Here is a 24,662-nt window from a genome sequence, read left to right on the forward strand (position 1 = left end):
TCCAGACAAGCTCTGTGTTTTTCTCAAGGTCACTGAGAACGGAAGGCACCGGGGTGGCTGCAGGCCCCCTGCCTGCTGATCTAAGCTCCCCATTGGAGGCTTTGGGCAGTTCTGGTGTGAGATCCTACAAACTAGCTTTGTACTTCTGTAGTGCTCAAGGAGACCAGCAATTTCATCGTGTGGAACCGTCTTTGATGGTATTATTTTCTATCTGATAAATAACCCTATTATCTTGAAAGGAAACTTCCCATGTCTAAGAAATTGTTCAGAAACTCATACGGGAAAAAGAAAAAAAAGATGGCAAAGTTTAAAAAATAATATGTGAAAAAGCCCATGTCACTTTGTCACCTTTCCTTCAACCGATTTAATAGCACTGAGGCCAAGTTTGCTCCTCAGGACGGATACACACACACACCTTGGGCACCCACAGCTGCATGGCTAAAGGCAGTGTCTGTTTATGCTATGTAGGTATGTACATGGACAGTCATATCTTATTTCCTCTCATCCACTTTGAGGCAGAAGAAAGGATCAACAGTCAACACTGTTGTGAATATCCATCCGAAATGGTAATTATTGCATCATGATATTCGCTCTTTTACTTGTCATGTACCATTAGAAGGTAACAAGATCATTGTCAGTCAGAGATTGTGGAGATAATTAGAGCATCTATAGGTTAGCAGGAAATCAAATTGGTGCTGGTACCCATCAATGCCGGGGAGCAGAACGTAATTAGAGGGAAAATATGCAAAGGTTGAGAGGAATAAAGCCTCGGGGACTAAATACCATGACTGATTTGACAGTAACTTCCGGTCTCACATTGCAGATGGCAGCCTGGAAATAGATGTGCGGGAGAAAGCTGGGCAGTCTGCCAGAAATAGCAAGGCACGCCCGCTGATGGCGAGTCTTGGGAAGGTCCCGAGAATTGCCTGATTTGGAAAAAACACAGTTTATCACGTTTTCCAACCTACTAGTTTTTCTTCAAGTTATTTTCTCTAGTCTGGGAGCCGGGTATCAGCACAAAAGCAGGGCTGAGTGAAGTGGGCCTTTATTTAAGCCCAGCATCAGATTCCCAAGCCCGTGAGCCTAGTACCCCCAGTCGGGAGCCTTCCAGAGCCCCCCGTCCCAACCCCCCCGCAGAGCTGCAGGCACAGACACCAAGCCCCTGGTTTCTGTTCGCTTCCAGTCCATCTTCTCCGACAGCGGCCACCCGCATCCTGCTAAGCCGGACTGCTTTTGTTTTGTCCAGTTAGGATTCAGACACCCGTCCAAACCATCTCATCCAAACGACAATGGCATCATATAGACACCAGAAAATCTAACAATTTTTACATCTTGAAAAAACAAATTTCAGAGGACGAGGGAGAGGTCTGCAAGCTGATGAGGGTTACGCCATGTAGTTTAGTGAGACACAGGAAAGAAACAGGAACAAAATACCTGGAAAGTCTGAAGTTACGTACAACAGAGTCCACAGGTTGTAACGGCAAGAACAGGCAGGCACCGGCTGCTGGCAAAGGCCCTCGATCAGATCTGTCATCAACGCAGACAGATCACATGCTGAGTTTTGAAGGAGGCTTGAGACACAAAGGGTGCTGGCTAAATCAGCCCGCACATGTATCACCTACGAAATCTAAAAGCACCTTCCCAGGACTTACAGGACTTTGCTTAGAACATACCAAAAAAAAAAAAAAAAAAAAATTCCTGATTGGGTAGAGGGCAGACGTTTACAGAAACTAACTGGCAGTGTCTACGTGGGTCAGGGAGGGCAGTCAGCCTTCCGTCGTCACTCAAGGGTTCAAGGTGTTTCTCTTCCAAAGCCCTGTCTGTCTTGCAAGTATGGCTTCTTCGCTATGGTAAGGTTGGCCATCCCACACAAACAAGCAGCTGGAAGCTTAGTTCACATTTTTTAATAACATGGCACAGTTTACATAACACAAGAAGGCTCCGCCGATGAGAACATGCTGGAGACTCAGTCGCTTCACGTTTCTTTTCACATAGGATCTAGAAAGGACTTTATTACATACAGGAGGAACGGCAAAAAGGTCTGTATAGAACGATCTCTTTACAATACTGAAAGCTACCACTACGGTTCCAGTGTACATATTCCTTGGATTTTTTTTTTTCCTTTTTAGTTGTTGTCTTAAAAAAAAAAAAACACTGCACAACATCTGGAATTCACAAAATCTGAAGCTCACAACTAAACCTTCAGTTGACTACTAAAATAGATCTCTCTGCTTATTAGAAACAATGGTCTGTAGTTAACTTTTTTTTTTTTGCAAAAACAGGATAACAACGTCAGATAGCACTTTAATATACTAGAAGACCAAATGGAACTAATTTTATTTCATACATATATTTTACAGTCCAGTAGACAAGATATATTGTATTTCTTTGCTAGTAAAGTCATATTCTCTCCAAATATGTAGACAAGAGGCTGAATGTATTATAAAAGTATCATGAAGAGACAGATTTGATGCAAACTCAAAAACACACGCACACGCAAGACCGTCTCTCCACCACCTTTCACCCTCTGGAATGCTCCCCGGCCCCACAAGGTTGACCTGTTTCGGCTACTCCCGGACTTGATTACCGACGGGAACATGGTGAGCCACGCTAGGAAATATGCACCTTAACTTCCTCAGTTATTGAATACAGTGAAAACATATCCATCATCTGAGAAAACTCGAAGCTTTCTTTCAGGATCTGTTTGTTTGGGTGTAACTGAATCTCATTACAGAACGAGGAGGTGTGTACAGACAGGAAACAGGACACACTAAAAAAACGCATGGTTCCCACATGAGGGGGTGTGTGAAATCACGTGACTGATGGTGACGAGATGCTGGCGGCCTGTTTGTGTCCCCTGATTTTGGCATCTGACAACTCCCATCCTCCCTGGCACTGGTTGTTCACGGCCTCGGTTACCTTTCCGGGGCTGCACTCCCCACTTCCCCCAAAGGCCCACAAGCAGCAACTTCAGATGCAAAGTTTCGGCCTGGGGTCCAATTTGCAAAATCGGGTGTTTCTCCGTTTGAAATAACAAGCAAGGAAAACAGAGTCATATCACATAAGCGCTTGTTCAGGGAAAATATGACCTTAAGTATGTTGTAAATGGACTTGAAAAGGCTCCTTTGAGTTAGGCGGGCTTTTGTGAAAAGCCCTAACATTCATTGCATAGTTGAAGGGTTTAGCTGTCTAGAACAATACATGGGAACACAGCCGAAGCCGACTGTGCTCACTGATATAAAGTCTGCAAATAGCACATTTTAAGAAGTATTAATGTATTATGTTACTTAATCTTTGTCTATTTACATCTGTACAAAGTAAAGCTTTCATCTTACCCTTTGCATATATGAACCATTAGCTCATGAAGCAATCTTTTTTTTTTTTTTTTTACATAACTATGTACACAACCTTCCCTTCTCATCTGAAAGACCCTCTGCACGATGGATTGTGTGGACTGTTGTCTCCTACCCCCCCCCCCCCCCCCCCCCCCCATTATGTGTGTTGTCATCTTCACTGTTTTGGTTCGAATCAAAAAGTTTTATACGAGAAACCAAAAGAGTGGGGAGACGTGAGAACATACGAATCGGCTAAAAGATCTGAAAAATTTCAACATAGAATATACAAAAACATTTCAAAATCTGCACTGAGTCTATACACTTTTTACAAGGGGAAGTGCTGGGGGCTCCCCCCGCCCCGTCTGCGTCGGTCGAGACGCGGGACCTCTGCCTGCGCACTCTCTCGAGTCTGGCGCCTGCGGCCGCGGGCTCTCTTCGTCCTCTTCGCGTCCCGTCCTCTCCTTACCGGGCTTCGATGTCTTTCAGCGTGTGGGAGGGCGGCCGCTCCCTGATCTCTGCGGACAGAGGGGTAGTCCTCCGGGGGGACACGGGGCGGCCCCCCAGCGTGGAGATGAGCGGCGGAGGCGCGCTGAGCGCCGCCGTCGGGGGCGTCTTGTTGAGCAGTCCGTTCTGGTGGCCCGCGGTGGGGCTGATGCGTGGGTAGTGCATGCTGGGCAGGCCGGGCGCGATGAGGCCGGGGTGCGGCAGGTGTCCGTCCAGGGAGGCGGGGTGCACGGCGTGGAGCCGCGGGTGCTCGTAGTCCTCGCGGAGCACGTGCAGGCGCTCACGCTCGTCCAGGTGCGCCCCGCGCTCGTGCTCCCGCCGCGCGTCCACCGACAGCGGGTGGTGGTGGTGATGGTGGTGGTAGTCATGGGGCTCCCGGTCCCTGAAGGAGCGGTCGGCTTCGTACAGCCGGGGGGCCGAGAGACGGTGCAGAGGGTCGCTCCTCAGCAGGAAGTCCCTGCCCAGCGGGTCTCTCCGGTGAATGTCAAGTTCCCGGTAGGGGTCCCTCAACGGGTCCCGGATGGGGTCCCAGTGGAAAGGAGGATACGGGAAGCGCTCTCCGCCCGGGATGGGGCTGATGCCCATGAAAGGCGTCATCATGCGAGTCCTGTCCAGGCTGCTGATGCTGTTCATGGGGTGTATGCCCGTCACCCCCACGGTCATGGGCATGGAGGCCAAGGGCCCCGGGTGCACGCTGGCCGAGGAGCTGGGCGGCGGCGGCGGCGGCGGCGGCGGCTCCGAGGACCGGTGGCTCTGAGGGGCCTCGGCAGGCAGGTCGTGGTCTTCTTTGCGCTCCTCCTTCACCTTGACCTCGGCGCTCTTCTTGGGGTTCTCGTAGGCCGGCTCGCCCTTGCGCGGCTCGGCCTCGCGGCTGGCGGCGCTGCCCGGCCTGGCGCTGTCGCTGGCGGGCACGCGCGCGTAGGGCGACGGCACCCGGGCTAGCTGCTTGGCTTCCTCGCCCGCGCCGCGGCCCTCGTGGCCATGGCCGTGGCCGTCCTTCTCGGGCAGCGGGCCCTCCTTCACCTTGTGCTCGTCGGCGCCCAGGTCCTTGCGGGATTCCGAGTGTTCTCTCTCCCTGTCTTTGGATTTGTCTTTCTCACGAGCCTCGGTGCTCAAATGAGCCCTGATCTGTTCGGTGGAGCTGCGGCCGTGCCCCAGGGTGCTCCCCGGGAGGACGGGTGCTGGTGAAGGGTGGCTGGAGTGTCTCTTCTCGACGCTTTCCCTGAGGAGGAGACACCAGGAGGCAAATGAGATGGGCTGCCGGCCGGCCAGGGGCTGCCAATGAGATGGCGGGAAGAGGCTGTGCGGGGCTCTGGCCCCCACGGTCCCCCGGGCAGCCGCACGTGCCCTTCGTGGGCAGGGTGACCAGCCACCGTGACCTGACTGGCCTAGATTTTAGAGGAAGCTCGAGGGGGTGAAGTGCTAGGGATGACGGGGTTGGGAGCGTCTGAGGGGGGTAATGACGCTCGGTGTGTAAGAGGCACAGGCCAGGGAGGGAGAGCTTTCACAAACCTGGACGGACCAGCGTGGTCAGTGCGTCAGTGATGGGACCACACAGCCCGTCTGCCTAGAGTCTCAGGATCTTTTAGTGTCAAGAATCAAGTTTTAAGAGCCCCAAACCTTCCTTCCAATGTTGCAGTTCAGAGCCAGTGGGAGGAGAGTAACGGGGAGATTATGGGAACATCTCCGTCCCGAGGTCGGGACAGAGGGCTGGTTTCAGAGAAAAGCGGGCAGATACAGGGCGGCCTCCAAGAGGCAGCACCGAGGGGGTCAAAAGGGAAACCACAGTTTCTGGATTCTGGGGGTGCAAAAAGCACCTCTGCATTAGGAAGGAGAAGAAAGCCATAATCTGTTGAGAAGATTGATAGAGGAAAGCCAGAAGGAAAAGTGGGTCCAGAGACACAAAACCTCAAGGGACAGGTTGGGAACAAGTTCCATCTGTGAATGGAAATGTGGAAGGAGAAGCTGAGAGGCCTGTCTTGGGTGGGGACTTAAGAGTACGGGGCACAAAATGCAAAGCGACAGAGGACAATACGGTAAAATGTGAAGAGGCCGGACCAGGCAGGAACCCGGTGTGTTTTAGAGACCACCCGAGACAGACCTGGCAAAGGTGAAGAGGGAAGCAGGAAGCCTGGGTAGCTCAGAAGGCAAGGGGGCCCCGGGGGAGAAATTAAGGACGTTTCCCCTACCAGTTTTGTTTCTAGCCAACGTGCAAAGGCTAAGAAGGAAGAGCATCTTTAAAAGGTAAGAATAAGGCTTCCCTGGTGGCGCAGTGGTTGAGAGTCCGCCTGCCGACGCAGGGGACACGGGTTCTGTGCCCCGGTCCGGGAAGATCCCGGAAGATCCCACATGCCGCGGAGCGGCTGGGCCTGTGAGCCATGGCCGCTGAGCCTGTGCGTCCGGAGCCTGTGCTCCACAACGGGAGAGGCCACAACAGTGAGGGGCCCGCGTACCGCAAAAAAAAAAAAAAAAAAAAGGTAAGAATAAAGAGTGTAATTTTATTTAAGTTTCCTGACTTTCATCTAAAAGGCCATCTTTGGCTGCATCAACAAAAGCGGGGCAAGGTTTGCTGCCATATCCTGCCTTCTCTTCGCTGACAGACCATCCAGAGAGCTCCTGGTCTAGGGGCTGCTGGGTCCAGACGCACCTCACTGTGGCAGTTTACAGCTCAGAGCTGCATGTCATAAACGGTCCTCCCATTGGCTAAGAGATTTTTACCATGCTGTCCTGAAGGAAAAATTTGTCGTCGTCTTTTGTAAGAAAGAAATCAGTTGGCATGATGGCCTATGATGGTCTACTTAATCTGCTGCATTTAAAACCTGCAAACTTGAATTCTTTTAAATCCCTAGGAAACACGTACATATGTATACACACATACACACACACAATATACACAGTAAAGGAAAACTAAAGATTTGGATCGTATTTGAGATTTAAATAGCAAAAGGAAAGTGTTATTAGGTATTTTCTGTCAAGCATATCTTGTGTATTCCTTGCTAGTTCATTCAAAATGAAAATACCCTAAAGAAAGGGGGAAAAAGGGAGTATGCTTTGTCAAGAATGCTTATAACATTCTTCAGAAAAAATAACTATAAGACATTTCCCTCTTGAAGGCTAATTCTTTTTTAGGCATGGGTTACCACGTATGGAGATACAAATGGTTAGTAAAATTAATTATCCACTGGCAAAACAAAACCCAAACCCAAACTGCTTGGTGAGGTTTCCCTAAATCTGGGTTAGCAAAATCTTATCAGTTATCTGTGAGCCCAGGATTTGAGTTTGAACAAAATTCGAGAGAAATACAATGAGACAATGGAAACATGACTTTCTAAAAGAAAACAAAAAAGGGAGAGAGAGAGAGCAGAGAGAGAGCAAAAAACCTATGGATGAGTCAATGGACTGCACGAACTTGAAAGCAAAGATGGTGTTGATTCATGCTGTGTGTGTCTTCTGGTCCAGGCTCCATCTTGCTACCTTTTTGAGAGAGATTTATGTTTGGAGAGGCTAATGCTCACGGGGACCTTGAGTGTGGAGCTGCTCGTGAGTCAGGATTCACTTGCTCTGTACTGGATACAGAACTGTGATGCTGGCCTGTGGTCACAATGCACTGAAGGGCCGGGCGAGGGGGGGGGGGGGGGGGGGGGGACACCACCCCGGCTGCATGACGGGCCGAGGCTACAGCTGAAGCACGAGGCTGGGCTGGGGAGGGTGGGTGGCCAGTACTTGGCCCAGAGCGGGCTCCCCCATTGGGACTCGAGAGCGGGTTCTTTGCGTACCTTTCTTTGTCATCTTTACTAACGGATGAGTCTCGTTTATCTACATCTCTATCTCTGTCATGAGCTGCAGCGGACGCGCTACGCTCCAGCTCCCCTGGCTTCAGCCAGGGCGGAGGGGTCGGGAACGACGGAGGCGTTCGGTGCAGCCGGTTCCAGGGCTCGTGAGGATTGCTAAAGTTCTGCACACTGGGGCCATCCTTGTGGCCGAACACTGAGTTGGGTGCTGAAATGGTGAAGTGGAGAACAAAAAGGTTTCAGAGAAATTATATAATCTGCTGTAATGAAGGTACTTACCAAAAAACTTTTAACAGCATTCAGAGTTAAAATGAATACATATTATTGGGAGCTGGAAAAGGAAAGGAGATTAACAGATTCATTAGAGGAACTTGTCCTACACTGGAGAGGTAAGTAAGCTCACAGCTTTTTCTCTTTTTTTTTTAACCAAAGGCAAAGGGGCAGGAGGGGCCGATTAAAAAGGAAAGGGACCCAACAGGTATGGGGATCAGCTAGTCACGCCTATCTGGCACACGCAGAGGGGTGTGACCTAGGTCAGTAGCTCAGTTCAGAGCAGCATTCATGGTTATCCTCTGCCCACCACGACCCTGCTAATATGACTGCTGCCCCCGTCCACAACCTTAGCGACCAGAACTAGAGTCAGCAGAGACCAGACAGGGTCCTGATCCAGACAGACACATATGGTCTCCACGCTATATGGAACCGTGACGGCGGCTTCAAGCTCCACCGTAAGTCTCCTGTAGCCGGAGGCCATGACGTATGGAAGGCACGAAAGAAAACAAGCTGGGATTCAGTGGCTAAAGCATGTTTAGAACAGGAGCCCTTCCTACTTTAGACAGATTGAGCAGTGGAAAACGACACAGTCTTCCTGGATTATGCAGCACCAAGTGTTGCCCTCTCCTGACGGTCCTGAGCCTGCACTGCCTTCCTGTTCTTCAGTGCGTTTTCTCACTCCCGCTAAAGCCAGATGAAATGAAATTTAAAAGTTGTCTTCACGTCTAATGGGAGCTGTGGCTAAAATGTGGGATAGTAGAGATGGAATATGGATGAAACTGTGAACTTCAGCAAACTCTCTGGAGTTCAATTGACTACACTACCTTTCCTGACCCTCAGGAACATATATCAACTGCGGGCTAGCCTTAAAACGTTGGTTTAGACCTAACTCCAATGATTAGGCCTGCTTTTGCAATGATATCACCTAAGTTTCTTTCCCAAGAGCGTGGTTGGTTCCCTTTTACCTAGAAAGGTCTTGAGCCACAGACAGATCAGAGTCGATAAATAATTTAAGGCAGATTTTAAAAAGTTAGAGGGTACTCACTAACTGAAGGATTTCCAAGTCCCCCGAAGGCATTGCCACCAACTGCTGTCAGGCCAGTGAACGTAGACGGCCGATTAAAAGGCTCTGCAGACAAGATTGGGAAGAAAGACATGGTTGCAGGACTCCAATGAGTGAGGAAGACAAGAGCTTCCTGAGAGCTGGGAAGGCAGTGGGGGATCCTTGCCCCATTTATACTCAGACCTGACCTGTCCCACTTCTCCCGCCAGATTATGCAAAGGGTTTTCATCCTTTTGCATTTGGGCATGGGGTTAGCAAAATATTTATGAAAGCTGTTTTCCAGAACTATGCATTTTGCCCCCTTTCTCTCTTGCTGGGTGGGGAACACTGCTCAAGCCACAGTATGCTCAGATGCCTCCCTGCCTGTCTCCCCTCTTCCCAGAATGTGCCGTGTAGGCTCTCATAGACCAGAAGTACGATGGCAGCTTAAAGTCCATCTCTGAATGAAGTCCCGAGGGCACACGTATCCTACACCACTGCCTGCATCTGCTTGTGACGTGCAGGAAGCATCAAATAAATAAAGGCCACAAGTAAATGCACCTTTACTAGGAAGAGAAATAATAGGGTTGTGAAATGTGAAGGGATTAAAAAGTAATGGATGCTGTCTCTTCATAACATCATGTCCTTCTTTCCACCTCCATGGGTGCCTTTATGTGGGCAAGAGCTCACCATCCCATCTTCTCCAAGGGGCAGGGACAGGCTGCTGTAAACATGGATGCCCTGGGGTTCCACGGCATGGCTTTCACCCACCGCACCCCCTCAGCAAGTCTACACACAACCACTACCGCGCACAGATCGACTACTTGAAGAACACGGTATGAGAGGTGCTGAAATCCTGGAGATGGATGGCGGGGGTTCAGAGTTCTACAGGATCACCACCACCTAAAGCAGTAAGTGACTTATCTGGGACTGTGGCCCACTTAGCAGGAAGCGTAGCAGGAGCGCAGTGAACAAAGGTTTTTCTGAGATACACACGTCGCTGCCTGTCGCTGATGGGCAACTCACCGAGGTGAGCAGCAGGGTTAAGGAAGTTGCTGTGATGAGGCGGTGGCCCAAAAGGGGTCCCGGTTGGGTGTGCAGCACCTGTTAAGTCAAACATAATGGAGTTAGATTTCAGAGGAAGGCAACTTCGACAATGCCACTGGCTCCCGGTCACCAAAGGACCCCAGGAGAGAGCACGTTAAAGAAAGAACATAGCTGACGTCCGTCCAGGCAACACCCGGGGAAAGAGAAACGTGCTTATCAGGAGGCAGAAAATAAATCACCCCCTTTCCTCTTTGCCGGCTGGGCTGGGCTGGCCACCACCAAAGAGAGGTATCACTTTTTTTTTTTTTAAACATCTTTATTGGAGTATAATTGCTTTACAATGGTGTGAGTTTCTGCTGTGTAACAAAGTGAATCAGCTATACACGTACATATGTCCCCACATCTCCTCCCTCTTGCGTCTCCCTATCCCACCCCTCCTCCCTATCCCACCCCTCTAGGTGGTCACAAAGCACCGAGCTGATCTCCCTGTGCTACGCGGCTGCTTCCCACTAGCTATCTATTTTACGTTTGGTAGTGTATATATGTCCATGCCACTCTCTCACTTAGTCCCAGCTTACCCTTCCCCCTCCCCGTGTCCTCAAGTCCATTCTCTATGTCTGCGTCTTTATTCCTGTCCTGCCCCTAGGGTCTTCAGAACCATTTTTTTAGATTCCATATATATGTGTTAGCATATGGTATTTGTTTTTCTCTTTCTGACTTACTTCACTCTGTACGACAGACTCTAGGTCCACCCACCTCACTACAAATAACTCAGTTTCATTTCTTTTTATGGCTGAGTAATATTCCAGTGCATATATGTGCCACATCTTCTTTATCCGTTCATCTGTCGATGGACACTTAGGTTGCTTCCATGTCCTGGCTACTGTAAATAGAGCTGCAGTGAACATTGTGGTGCATGACTCTTTTTGAATTATGGTTCTCTCAGGGCTGACACACAGCACTGGAAACATGGAAAAACAATGCCAGTGGGGCAGGGAGTTCTGTAACCAAGTAAGCTTGGAGAGAAATGCCGGGTAAAAAACGTGAAGCAAGGTTCTTTTACTGAAGGAGTAGGAGCTGTGACTATGTTCTCTCAGCCTCTAAAAGGGCAACATCTGGCCATGGGCTACTTTCTTCAGAGACATCTCTGGGGGCAAGACTTTCACTCTGAGAAACACTGTCTAATCCGGGTGCGGGTGCAGGAGCGGCCGTCACGAAGCTGTGTCTCTGGGCTGCACCGCTTGGGCCTTTGCGGAATCTCTTTTCCTGGGGATGTGTTAGCCGTCACGGACCCGCATTGAAGGAGATTATAAAGCCCGACCCTACGAAACTCACTGTGAGTTACATCAGGTTGTTGGAAATGAAGTCCTCCGTATCTATCTTCAGTGCCGGGAAAAGCTAGTTTATTCACTTGCTTCTGGACACTGATAAATCCTAAATCGTCTCTATTGGTCTTCACCTTGCCCGCCAGGGAACTCCGGTCTACCTTAGTGCTCGTCTTTCCTTAGGTTTTCCCCTTTATCCACATTTCTTCCTCTACTTTGGCCGTGAACAGTATGTATTTCCGTAGGATGCCTCAAATCCTTTTCTTGAAGGAAGAGAGAGACAGAGTGTGTGCACCTGTGAATTAGGGAAGGACACTCTTTCCAAAAACTTAGGGCATCCGCCTGGCTTGCTGACGTGCAGCTGACAGCTGAGAAGGCAGGTTCTCCGGGCTCTAGACAAGAGATTGGCCAAGGTCATCTAAAGACGTCCCCTTCGTTATTTCAGGCGCTAGTGCCCAACAGCAAGATGGAAGCGGTTGAATTTAACAAGTATGCGTAAATCATACTTACCAGTTAAAAGTTTCACCATTTGGGGAAAAATCTGATATTGCTTACACTGGAAAAGACTACCTTCCAGAATAGAAGTATAAACAGGGACTGAATGGATTTACCAATAATTAAAACTATTCCAAGAACCCCTATTCCAAGAATCCCGTGCATTTTGACTGAGTTCTTAGAAACGAATACAGATTCCTTCAGGAACATAAATTAAGTGGAGGAGGGTTGTCCCTTCAACACCCTATTAATTTATGTTTGGCGTTTTTTATTCCCCAGCCTGGAAGGGCCCTGTGGGCCTGGGGTGTGGAGGAAGCCACACAGTATAGGAGAACATCTATCTGTCAGAGCCTGTACAGCATCTCAGCATCGGAAGGCACCTGAGGAGTTATCTGTTCAGCCCTATAGGGTGACTTCTTCTCCACCCAGAAAGTGCAAAAATGACACCACCTCCACAGGGCAAATACAGCCCAGCACATTCATTAGGTGTGAACAGCGTTGCCAGCTCAACAAAAATGTGGCTGCACACCGTGTAGTACAAGCTAATGAATGCTTCGATGAGGATCGCAGCTTCGCTCGGCGCAGGGCCCCCAGGGGTGCCTCGCAGTTCAGGAATTATCGAAGCAAAAGAAGCCAGTTCATCTGCTTGGCTCAGATGGAAGCCAGGGAGAAATCTATTTCTCTCCAAAAATTGCTCTTCATGTAGCCCTGTCTGAGAGCCTAGGTGCCATGGTAACGAAGACTTCAAACACATCCCTAGATGGAACTGACAGAGAGAAACCTGAGACCTTAGCAAATTCCATCTACCCTCAAGACAGCGCCGCTCGCCCTTGCTCTGGCGACAAGGCCATTAGAATGGTGACTGCTTGCAGTGCGGGTGCTCCTTGCTTCCCGAATGGATGAGCCTCAGGTCCGCCAAAAACAAGTCTTGAATAAAAGCCTGGGAAGGTGGCAGGTGGACTAGAAACAGGGACCCCCTTGAACACTTATGTCCAGAAGAATAAATTCTACGCCGCACAGTGGGTAGGAAGTCGTGGCGCCTGTCACCAGAATGAGCTCGGCGTTGTCCTGTATGAGCTGTACCCAGTGGAGCCCATGTGCCAGGCACTGTGCGCTGAAGGTGATTTTAGAAAAGACTGAATGTTGAGGAAACTTTGATACCGGTAGGGCTGCTCTCGTCCACCTAATGCCCCTGACGGCCACTGCCTTTGTCTGTACGGTCCCGGAGCAGGACTGGGCGGGTTACCTGACGCAGTGATGATCAGGGACCCACTCCGGCACATGCACGAGGCACTTGGAAGTGTGTCTTCTCAGAGGTTAATGAATAGACCTGTTGGGGGTTTTACACGCTGGCCCCTAAATTTCCTGCATCGTTACAACCAACCAGGCAAGAATGTTAAGTCCTGTAATAGAGAAGACCGGCAACCAACCAATTCACCCTCCCCGTCACAGACCACACCGCCGGCAACTACTTTAATTGTATTTCTTTATCCTCAGACCCTCACGCACGGCGTGACCGAGCATCATTGTGTGAGGCCACCGAGTGCTCTGTGGGCAGGGACAGTGAGAGCAGCCGCATCCTTACACAATTCCTGGCATTGTCTCCTCCCGATTAGCCCTTGCGAGCTCTCAGATCTTTTTCAATAGCATTTGACATGCTTGTGAGTTATAGTGGTTTAATAGAGAAGCAAATAATGAGCCGAAGCAACATGAGCCCCCGAACGGAGAGATGGTCTTTTCCCTTCTTTCGTGGAAGGGGGCGCATCCATGGAGAAGGGCCCATCTCCCGAGATGCGCTGTGATACTGCCTTGCAAACTGACATACGTCATAGTTTTCAGGCGGCCCAGAGCTCAGCTATAACTTATCTAGCTACCTGAGAACTACATTTCCCAGCTCGCCCCTCTGAACTCACCAGCGGCAGAGAACAAAGTTGAAGGCCGCGCCAGGTCATGGGGGTGGTGGATGGCTCCAAAGAGGCTGGGACCCGGAGGACGGCTCAGGAACTCGGGCTTCAGGCCAAAGTCCAGCTTGTGTGGGTCTGACTGCATCTGTTTCTACAGCAGCAAGGGGGGGAGGAAAGGATGGCACCCCAAGAGAAACAGCAGGGAAGAAAAACGTTAATAGGAGGAGCCTGAGACCGAGAGAGTCAACACGATGAACTCGGGCCCTGAGCCCTCGTCAGGTCCAAGTTTACAAACGCTGTGAGAACACAGCAACCCACAAACCATTTCACCCTCCAATGCCAGAAAAGCGGGGCCCGCCGTTCATAGCAGGAATGTCAAGGGGCAAAACTCGGGTTCGGTCTCTGAGGTTACAGGGGTCTGAGGGACAGAACCACGTCCCAGTTACTGAAACCATCACCATTCCCAAGTCGTTTATGATTTGCCGCAAAGGCTCCTTTCAGCAAGTTTTTAAATGATAGTATCTTAAAGCTCATTTTATTAGGGATTCTGCGTGAATACTCTGCTGTGTAAATTAATTGTTTAATGACTCTTTGCCATGCTCTAATAGATCACAGTACGTTAGTAGCTGAAAGTTATAAAGAAATATTTGCATGCCTACAAGCTAATTTTCAAACGATCGTTGTTACATATTTTTAAAGAAACACAAACGAAGTAGGGATATTAATTTTACTAATGGGGGCTTTTTTACTGTGCCTGCTACACTCCCAGTTAGCTGAGGAAGAGATCAGGCCAGGCCAGTAAACCTTCCAGAACGCCTCTTGCTGTGAATTCCTTGCCATCAGCTACCATCTGTTTACCCACCCTTGGGCTAACCTGTCAGCTCAGCTTCCTCTGAGGCTGTAGGGACCAGCTCATCACCTTCCTCCTCGTTGCTCCTCCTGGCCTCACTCCGGAGGCTGGCAGCCTCTCCTACGGCATGGTTTACAAACTGCCCCACCTTCTCGATTCTCAACAGCCTTCTCGGCATTGGCCTCACACCGCCCCCGATGAGCGCCGACCCTCGACCTGGGCCTGGGGCCGAGGCTCCGGATCTCCCTTCCCTTGCCCCCTCCTCTCAAGCTCTCCGGGCTCCCAGTCCTTCACGGCCCTTCCTCGGTTTCCGACCTCGCCTTTCCCATCTCTTAGGCTCGTCGGATGTTCTCTGTCCGTTTGGCCCCACTCCCCCTCCAACCCCCTCATGTTCTGCCACGCGTAAATCCTTGTCCTGTCGCACAGTAACGCCAACGAGGAGACATGTGATCTAACTTGTGCGGGAGTCAGAGACAAGAGGGGTTTGCCATCCCCTAGCACTGAACCCTACACCATCCTGCAATCCCACTCACCCATCCTTCCCAGGTAGGATGAAAACCACCTGAAACCTTCAGGCTGGCAGCAACACCCCCAGGAAGCAGATCACACGTTCACCATTTTTCCCCACACACGCCAATCCTCACTACTGAACTCTGAGCAACTAGACACCGGGACAGAGGCATGCCCTGAGCCTGCAGCAGTAAGAACCTGCGAGCAGGGGCCTCTCCCAAGAAGTATCTGGTGAGTGGCTAAAAGAACGAGTAAATGAACATTACAGAGAAAGGGGACCATGCAATTTCTGCTCAAACCTACAGGGAATTCTCTCATGAAAGTCCCACTATCAAGTAATAGCCAACCCCCCAAACAAAGCTGCTAATCCACTATGAACCTATAAAAACGTTTTGAGTGCCTCCTTTAATTTGGTTGCCAAATTATTTAGCACTAATACTGCACGGTACACAGCACAGTTCCATTAACCACAACTTAGGTCCGTGAAGCAAAATGGAGCTTGGGGATTACAAAGAATTTGCCGGAAAGGGAAGATGAACAGCTATCTCCTGTGCAACAGGTCTTCCTAATTGAATTGGGATAATGAACCCCTGAGTCACTGGGGACACGCTTGTGGAAAGGAAGATGCTAAAGTGGCACCTATGCCATCCTTCATCGCTTTTAACCAAACGAGTTACCAGGAGGACGTGATTCACCCACCGTTCCGCTAACCACATCATCCAGAACAAAAGTGAATTGAACTAACCATCAAAATCTAGTTATAGCTCTTCAGAGCACATGCGTTTTCTAATGAAGCTAAACCAAGAGGTTTCTAATAAAGCCTCGCCTAACACTAATGTCAAGGTGAGCAAAACTCACCGACGGGATATTCTGACAAACAGCAGGTATTTGGTACCAAAGCAAGATACCTTAGTGACCTCATTCACTGAGGGTGGCTTTTTAATTTCTAACTAGGTAGGTTTTTAAAAAATTGTTTAACCATTAAAAAAAAAAATTCTGGGATGACTAGCTCTCCCTCCCTCTTTTTCTATTCTGATGATGGCCCCCGAATGCTGTCAGGACTAAAAGCTTGTTCATGAAAATATGGATTCCAGCGGAAGTGTATTGGAATTAACTTGATTGGTATAGTTACTCAGACTGTAAAATCTGGACTTGTCAGTTAGTTTGGTCCCTAAGTTGACCAGTGATGCCGTATCTGGTCATCTGCAGAAGTTCTTCATCTGTTTTCTATTTCATCATAAAGCCCTGGTAATACATGCAATGTATTCATCTATATGATGAAAGTACAGACAAAAAAGAAAAATCTCCCAAGGATAGGTAAGGTAACCAGCCAGATGGCGGTTCTGACAAGCACTGACTGTAGTCTGACCTCTGGCATTGGTCATCAGGAGGACGAAGGAGAGTGGGGATAGGTCATTGTAAACCAAATACCGCTTCTAGAAGAGGAATTTTTAATAATATGAATTGCTAATGGAATCATCATATAGGCCTAAATGAATAACATATTGGGCATAAACGATCTTTTTTTCCAAAGCCATAAAATGAAAAGAACAACAAGGTCCTACTGTATAAGCACAGGGAACTATATTCAATACCCTGTAATAAAGCATAATGGAAGAGGAAAAAAAATTTTTTTCTAAATGCTTGGTGGGGGGGAAAAAAAAGAATGTACCAATTCTTACAGAAAGAAAACTTTTCATGTACAGCTCTTCCTAGATACTAAGTATGTTCCATACTAATACTTGTCACTATAATTAGATTCCCCAAACCTTTATTTTAGGATTTAATCTATAGAGGCCCTTTGGATCAATAAGATGACAAAATCATTTAAAAAACAAAACAAAACATCAGGATGTTACCAGTTTGCTTCTGTTTTGCTATTTGCTGGTGATCTCCCTAATTAACAGCAAGATTGCCAAATAGCTTTTCCAAGAGATACCTGACCCTGCCTGCCTGCCTGCCGGTGGGACTTTAGAATCTGTTTCCAGGCCTCCTCAATCGGGAGGTCACTCGCCCGCAGGTGGGCGCCCCTCCCCGAGGCCAGGAGGGCAAGACTGACCTTGACTTTCTGCTGGTGGTGGTAGGTCTGCCAGGCGATGTGGACGTGCACAGCGCACCATTTCCCTGGCTTCTGCAACAAGACAGAGCGACGTGGTCAGAAGGAGGACTGTCCGAGAAAACCCCCTTCAATCTCCCCAAAGCTTTCAGCAGATTCTAGCTGCAGAGGCGTTTTCCACGAAACGAGATGCTTTGTCCCCTCCAAGTGCCTTCTCTCAGCAGCAGTCCGGTGCCCGGGCCGGAGAGAGCCCCAGTGGGCTGTACCTCCCCTGCCACGGGAGCCCGAGCCGGCAGCTACTCCTCTGAAAACCAGCCCCGAGGAGGACCTCCCCTGGTTACCAAGGATAACGTGGCAAAGCCTGAATCCCACTTTGTGCCCCCTCTCTCTCTCTTTTCTGGCGCCAGCTGGCAGGCCTGGTGGACTGAAGCCCTACTGAACAAGCATGGCCAGGCCGTAATGCGAACTGGCTGCTCAGAAGAACTAATTAGTGCATGTCCGTGAACCAGTTCGAAAGCAAGAGAGGGGACAGAACCTGTGTCACCTCCCCCAACACTGGGGTTTTCTTTTTAAACCCCAAAGTGGAACAAAGAAATCCACCACATTTTTACTGAAGCCCAGTTCCCACAAGAGTCAACTGCCCATATTCGTGCTGGGTGGCACGGTTCATTTCTAAGTGAAAAAAGAAACAGAGAAGAGAACTCACTCCTTTCTCCTCTCTAGGCCTCTACAGAGTGAGTGCCTGCCCTGCCCTCTGGGAGGGCATCAACCCCTGTCTCTCAAACTAGTTCACGTCTTTGCTTTCTAAGCTGCAGAGTAGCTGTGAGCTCTGTCTCACTACCTGGGGGGCAGGGACCACGTCGTGCCACTTCACTTGTATTCCTGCTACGTAATCCACCCGTAAGCTCCGAACATGAGCTCCATAACAACCCGATGGATGAGAAGAAACACTGCCCCATTCCTACACCGGCAAAGGACAGACACTTCCGGTTTCTATATTAAGGAGCTGCTTCTGAAATATATACTTAAATCCAAGTTTGGGTTCAGTTCTCTTGTAATGAAATTATGGGTCATTTGAAATCGCCTAAGTGATGACACCATCCTCCTTTCTCCCCCTTTGGAGAAACTGAATTATCTGATTATATGCACCAGAAAGGGTTTAAGTAGAGAAATCTACTATCCATCCATCTTCCATCCAACCATCCATCATCCCCCCCCCCCCTCACCGCTCCCCACATACACCAAGGAAGTCAGCATTTATTCAGAGGACATTTGCTGGCCATGCTCCAGACCTCTCAAGACAAACCAATACTTCTGGTAGCTCTTTTTCTTTTTCTTTTAATATAAATTTACTTATTTTTGACTGCATTGGGTCTTTGTTGCTGCGCACAGGCTTTTCTCTAGTTGTGGTGAGAGGGGGCTGCCCTTTGTTGTGGTGCATAGGCTTCAGTAGTTGTGGCACGTGGGCTCAGTAGTTGTGGCTCACGGTCTCTAGAGAGCAGACTCAGTAGCTGTGGCACACGGGCTTAGTTGCTCCGCGGCATATGGGATCTTCCCGGACCAGGATTTGAACCCATGTCCCCTGCATTGGCAGGCGGATTCTCAACCACTGCGCCACCAGGGAAGCCCCTTCTAGTAGCTCTTTTCTGCACCAGAGGAAAAGGTCGAATGGCTGTGACTTAGTGCAGAAAGAGGCAGCCACCAGCCAAAATAAATAGACCCGGATATGTATTTTGTAGGTGCAAGAGAAATGGTAGAGCTCAGTGGAATCCTAATTTCAGCCTATAGCTTAAGTCTTTCCCTTAAGTTTTCCACAAGTCAAACCTTTTGCCAGAACTAACAAGAGAATCTGACTCAGTTGAATTTTATCTGTTCGCTTTATCTCCATGGCCTGGCGTCCTCCAATGCTCAAAGCAAAACCATTTAGGCCATTTTCAATCTCACTCTCTGAAAAACCTGACCACTGTCGTTCCAACATTTTACTCCAGTGCTTCTGTGGCTTGTTTCCTTGTAATTGTATTTTTAACCCTCCGGGAGTCAAACAGGGATTGCAAAACAGTTCTAGAAGAAGCTTGCTTACCCTTAACATAGGTCTGAAAGGATCTGTCAACTGTGAAGAGAAAATGACAACTTGGTTACATGCCTGTCACTCAAACAATTGCTCTAATTAACAAATTTGTAGTGCTTCATTAGGAGGGGAAATTAAAATGTTAGAATTTTACTTTTAAATGAAGCCCTTTTAGAGAATAATTAACCCATTTTCACACTATCAAAAGTGCCAAGCGCCCCTCCCCCACCTCACAAGCCTTGGTACATCTACGCTGACAAGCCCCCTGGACAAGTTTAATCAATAGTGATTTGCCCTCTGGCAACACGATTTGCTCCCATTACACATCTCAGGAGTTTCACTGTCTTAGAGCAGCCCTTCCAAACCTCACCGCATGGGTCTAAGGGAGAAGGGCCTTCAGACCATGGACTTGAAAGACTGGATACTAATGATAATTAAGGAGAAGTGTCCTTTCCAGACACACAGTAGAAATAGGCTATCTTTAACAATTATCCTTAATCTGATGACTGTACATCACTTAGAGGTATAAGACGTTTTCAAGAAGTTCACTAAACATCATACAAATACTTACACAGTTGAGTCATTTGACACATCTACCTAATTCTGGTTATCAATTTCTGACTGCCCTTATCCAGGGAAAAAGACAATATTGTAAAAGGTAATCATTTTTTTTTTCCCATTTACTATGAAGATGAATAACAATCAATGAGACAAGATTGTATCTACTGTGTAACTTCAAATTCTTTTTGAGAGTTGGTCTGCGTTATGACTAAATAACACAACCAAATCATAATGGATATTTTATTCAGCTCCAGATAATGTGGTATGGACCCTTTTGTCCATGTGGTATGGACAAAAGGGTCCATACCACATTACAAGTAGAGTGGCCGGAAGAGCTGTGTAGTACAATGAGCTCCAGGAAGAAAAGCGCGTAGCGCCTTTCCATTCAAAACATTTTACAGCTGTTTCTTTGGCATGTGAGAGAAATTTCAGGAGATGGAGACAGAGAAGGCTGGTTGAGTGGAAACTACGCAAGCTCAGAGTGTCGGACTCCTGGGCTTAGACCGTAAGCTCTCCCTCTGTCCCGTGGTAAGTCATTGCCCTGGTGTCACGTGGCCGCAAGGGAGCTTCTGTTTTCTAAGAGTAACTAGCATCTTCCATAAACTAGAAGGAAGAGCTAAGGCAGCAGCTGTTCGGCTGGGCTGAGGAAGGTGTGAAGCCTGGGCTGGCTGTCCTGGGGAGATGCCACCTTCTGTGTTACCCGAGACCCAGCCTGACCTTGCACTTACCCTCGGGTCCTTCTGGAGAAGAGTATGTGGGACCGTCCCAGGTCGGGCAGCAACATCGATTGGGTTGGACGTCTACAAATTAATTAGACCACAGCTTAGGAAGCATATAACACGGGACACGAAAGCAAGGTCTTCCTTTCGTTCTAAATGACAGAGTTCAAACGTCCCTTTTTTGTTTGTTTCTTTCTGGAATACAAGAGTTAACGGATCCATTTTCCTCCGTGACCACGTATGCTCTTCGTGAGGATCCCGCTCCCTGTTTCCCCAGGGGACCCTGACCAGAGCCTGCCCTCTCCAGCAATGGCATCTCCAGGCAGAGAGAGGCGAGACGTACATACAAGCCCGCCCCTGAGATCCATCTCCTACCGAGCTCCTGACAGCCCTGTCATTGTGGGTTTTTTGCTTTATCACCAAACCTTCCAAGAAATGCTTAAGTGAACATCATTATAATCTGCTCTATCAGGTGCTTCCCATCAGAATCACTGAACGTGTTTTACAGACATTAAGCTAACTCTCAATTTTAACTGGCAGACGGTAACAAGGAATTACACTCAGTAATTACTCATTAGCAGTGGTGGGAATGGGACAAGAGAACCTAATTTGGGGACCACACAGACCTACTGTTAAGTGATTTCTAAAGTAATTCTGCACCATCTTTCCCATTCCCAACACCATTCTTAAATATCATCAATGATAACAACCTTATCTGTAGGCTTTTGTCCTTTGAATTAACAACAACGAAAAGCCCACTGGAGGCACAAGGCACTACTTTCTAGTGGGTAGAGGATTTAGAGTATTTTTCACCAGGTATTTGATTTAAGAAACCACAACTTCTGTGAATCCCTTCACACCAGGAAGTTGACTCGTGTGGAAAAAAGAGCCTGCTGAGTTTAGGCACCAAGCTCGCCTACAAGGAGAAGGGCGCAGGGGGGAAAAGAAAGAATGGAAGAGCGAAAAGTACAGCTAACAATTAAGCTGGAGTTGCTAACAGCCTGATTTGCATACATATGAAGAACTCCGCTAATGAACTGCAATCTACATATTCAATCAGTAAGATGGCCTGGAAAGGCCTATTTCAACACCAGGAGAGACACTTTCTTGCCCAGATGTAGTTTTCTGTGTGATTGGATAATTGTGAGTAAGGGAAATAGTCTAATTTAGTAAGTGACCTACCAGTCTGGTTGGGGATGCACCAGAGATTTCCTGCAACCTAGAGGGGACAGACCAGGGTCTGAGAGGGTAGTAAAGAGCTGATGGCAGAAGGAGTTTAAAAACCACCATCATTTTATCCCCAGATAGGAGGTGTTGAGACCGGCCATCCTCAAGGCCTGAGGAGGTCTAACTGGGCACAGAAGCTGCGATTCCATGCAGGTCCCTGTGATTTCTAAGGTGCGGCCATCCCACCCCCGATGCTTAATTTTTTCCCTCTTTTCTAATTTTAGGGCAGCATGCCTTTGTTAGTATATTATGTGCTCATCCTGGGAGGCTCTGGCCCAAAATTTGTGTTTTAGCTTTGAAATGAGACGGGAATAAAAGAAAACCAAAATCACACAGCGCAATTTCCTACTTTACAATCTGAGAATGGTTGCTAACATGAGAAGTACATTTCGCTTTTTTGGCATGAGAATCAAGTATCGGCCGTGGTAGATGTAAAGTCACAAAAAGGTAGAGTGTTCTGAGAGTTAACGCCTTAATTTTGGCCCTCGGAGATAACTCTAGCCCAAGTGGAGGAGCGTATCTCTGGCTAGGTAGAAAAGAATTCAGTTATCATAAAGGGTGAAAGGCTACTTCATCTCACACGAGGATGGCAGTCTTGACCTTGGGAAGTGTGACCCTGACAGCGGGGTGGGAGGCTTATCTGACATTTCATACAATTCCTGACCAGAAGCTTATGTCCACAATCTTGGTAGGGTGGGGGTTGGGGGGGGGGGGGATATATATATATATATATATATATATATATATATATATAGTTTTTCCCTGTATATTTTACAGAGCACAAGAAATCCTAGTTCAACTGAGATGACATGGGTAGCACAGGTTAAAAATTAAATTCTGGCTGAGTTTTAAACCTAAATGGACTAGGAGAAAATATTCATACTCTAATATTGATGGTCAATTTGGATGGAAAAATGAGTCCCTGGCAGGTAAGAGGATGGGAAGCTACCTGCCTAGCCCCAGCCCCAGGCTCCACTTACAAGTACGTAGGTGTGTTTTCGATGTAGTTTCTTACCTTCGGCTGAAATGCTCCTTGCAGTGAACCAAAAGGGCCAGTGGGCGGAATCATAGGGGGGATGCCCGATACAGCAGGAGGGTAAGAATGGAAGAGCTGTGGCCAAAGATGGAGAAGGGGGGAAGACAAGATTTTAGTAGGAGGCAAATGATATGTTCCAATTCCCTTCCCACAGAAAGACATCAACATTAGCAAGCCAAGTAATCTCAGTTTGATGCTATTAGTCAAGAAGCCACAGTGAAATGATCACACAGATGTGCCATGAATACTTAACTTGAAAAGTTAAAAGTAGTTCAGAATCAATCAGCCAACAAATGATGTCCCAGATGAGGACATCATTAGAAAGGGAGCTTTTCTAATTATTAATTGTTAAATCGGATAGAAGTCCTAAAGGGTTGGAGATTTTAATGCATATCAAAAACAGGAGGGGGTGCTGAGCCAAACAAGATGCCCAGAAAATTACAAGTTAATTAGAAAAAGAAAAAGAAAAAAAAAAAAGGAAGAAAAAAGAAGCAAGTCTTTATGGATTCCAGGATTTTAAACCATTAAAACTCAATTAGTACTTTTAGACTTTTAATAGTTTTGAGGAAATGAGAAAATATTCACAATCCTTGCTTCATTAGGTTGTTCTGGTAAGTAGCAGTTCCAGAGGACAACTTAATTGTCTAAAATGATGACAAATATTTGTGGAAGGGGAAAATAAAATGACTCAGAGTATACTTTCCACAGAGCCACCCATTTTTCTATAAGATGGATAGCCCACTGAAGGCTATTCAAGCCAATCCCCTGACATGTCAGTCTGACCACTCAGTGGGGAGGGAGAAGAATGATTCTGAATTAACAATACGAATCTTCTTGAATTGATAGTTTACAGAGGACACAATGGAGGAGAGAAATATACAGCAGTACTGAAGACAATGCAGACACATCTTTTCCTCCTCTTAAAAATTCACAGTTTCTGAGATTTTATCACTCTGGTTCCATTTACTTTGAAAAAACCACCATACAGATGTTTTAGTAATGTCCCACCCTTATGGTTGCACAATATGTCAAAAATAGAATAATAATTCAAGCTTTTCCTAATAATGCATTTATGTGAGCTATTTCTAGGTAACGGCTGAAATCCACATTTCACAATCCTGTTTTCAGAGCACATACTTTTTCCGTTGGCCTTTATTTCATTTTGCTCCCATTCAATGATGCAGCAAAGTTTTTCAGACTAATTGATATTGAACTAAATCCACTTAAACAGTGACTGCAAACCAAGCGCCCTCACTTAAACTAATTTTAAGTCTAAAATTGTGTTTTAGATACTTGAGTGCATTGTATCTTAATTCCCCTTATAACATCCCAATCCCCAAAGCAGGGGAGACTAAGTACTTTATATATTATCCACTATAACTAATAATATGAAATAACTCTCCCCCAGTACACTGTATGAAGCCGAGTAATTAAATACATCACTAAAATGCGCTCAAATTCCTATTACTCTGCCTCCAGGTGGGTATATTTTCCTTTAATGTTTTCAATTAAAAAATTGGGTGTTCTCACCATTTTCATTTTGCTCTAGTCCATTACTGAGCCTCTTCGAATATAGCTGACTACTCCATCTCCTGACTACAAGTCTGAATTACCTAAGTAATAAAACATGAACCTTCCAAAAATTCAGGCTTGCAGACTTATTCTTCATCTTAAATCTAGGATTCTCTGTGGAATATGTATATGAAAAGACACTGCATGAGGTCCTAGGAAGTAAACTGAGCTGCCAGCAGAGCAGCTAAACTTTCTCTGAGAATGATTTTGTTAGCTGGTCCTTAATTGAACTTGGCAAGTATAGACAAAGGGCAGAAATCTGGTGATTATTAAGGGTGGTACCATTCATGAAACCCATGCAAAGAGAAAACCCACAGCTCTACTGCATTTTGCATGTCCATCTGAAA

At 47.5% G+C, this 24,662-nt stretch overlaps 1 protein-coding gene across 1 annotated transcript in view; it reads right to left on the reverse strand.

The window, feature by feature from the left end:
• Window positions 1–2,109: 2,109 nt before the first annotated feature.
• AUTS2 (activator of transcription and developmental regulator AUTS2) overlaps window positions 2,110–24,662 on the reverse strand; it is a 1,114,904-nt gene continuing 1,092,351 nt past the window's right edge. The window contains 9 exon segments of the mRNA XM_029220383.1: window positions 2,110–5,061; window positions 7,616–7,838; window positions 8,949–9,032; window positions 9,972–10,049; window positions 13,726–13,867; window positions 17,136–17,207; window positions 19,213–19,242; window positions 20,490–20,561; window positions 22,723–22,818. Coding sequence (XP_029076216.1) covers window positions 3,798–5,061; window positions 7,616–7,838; window positions 8,949–9,032; window positions 9,972–10,049; window positions 13,726–13,867; window positions 17,136–17,207; window positions 19,213–19,242; window positions 20,490–20,561; window positions 22,723–22,818 — 2,061 coding nt within the window. The 3' untranslated portion in view covers window positions 2,110–3,797.

Source organism: Monodon monoceros, unplaced genomic scaffold (genome assembly GCF_005190385.1).
Source record: "Monodon monoceros isolate NGI ecotype Baffin Bay Population unplaced genomic scaffold, NGI_Narwhal_1 Super_Scaffold_13, whole genome shotgun sequence".
Taxonomy (NCBI): domain Eukaryota; kingdom Metazoa; phylum Chordata; class Mammalia; order Artiodactyla; family Monodontidae; genus Monodon; species Monodon monoceros.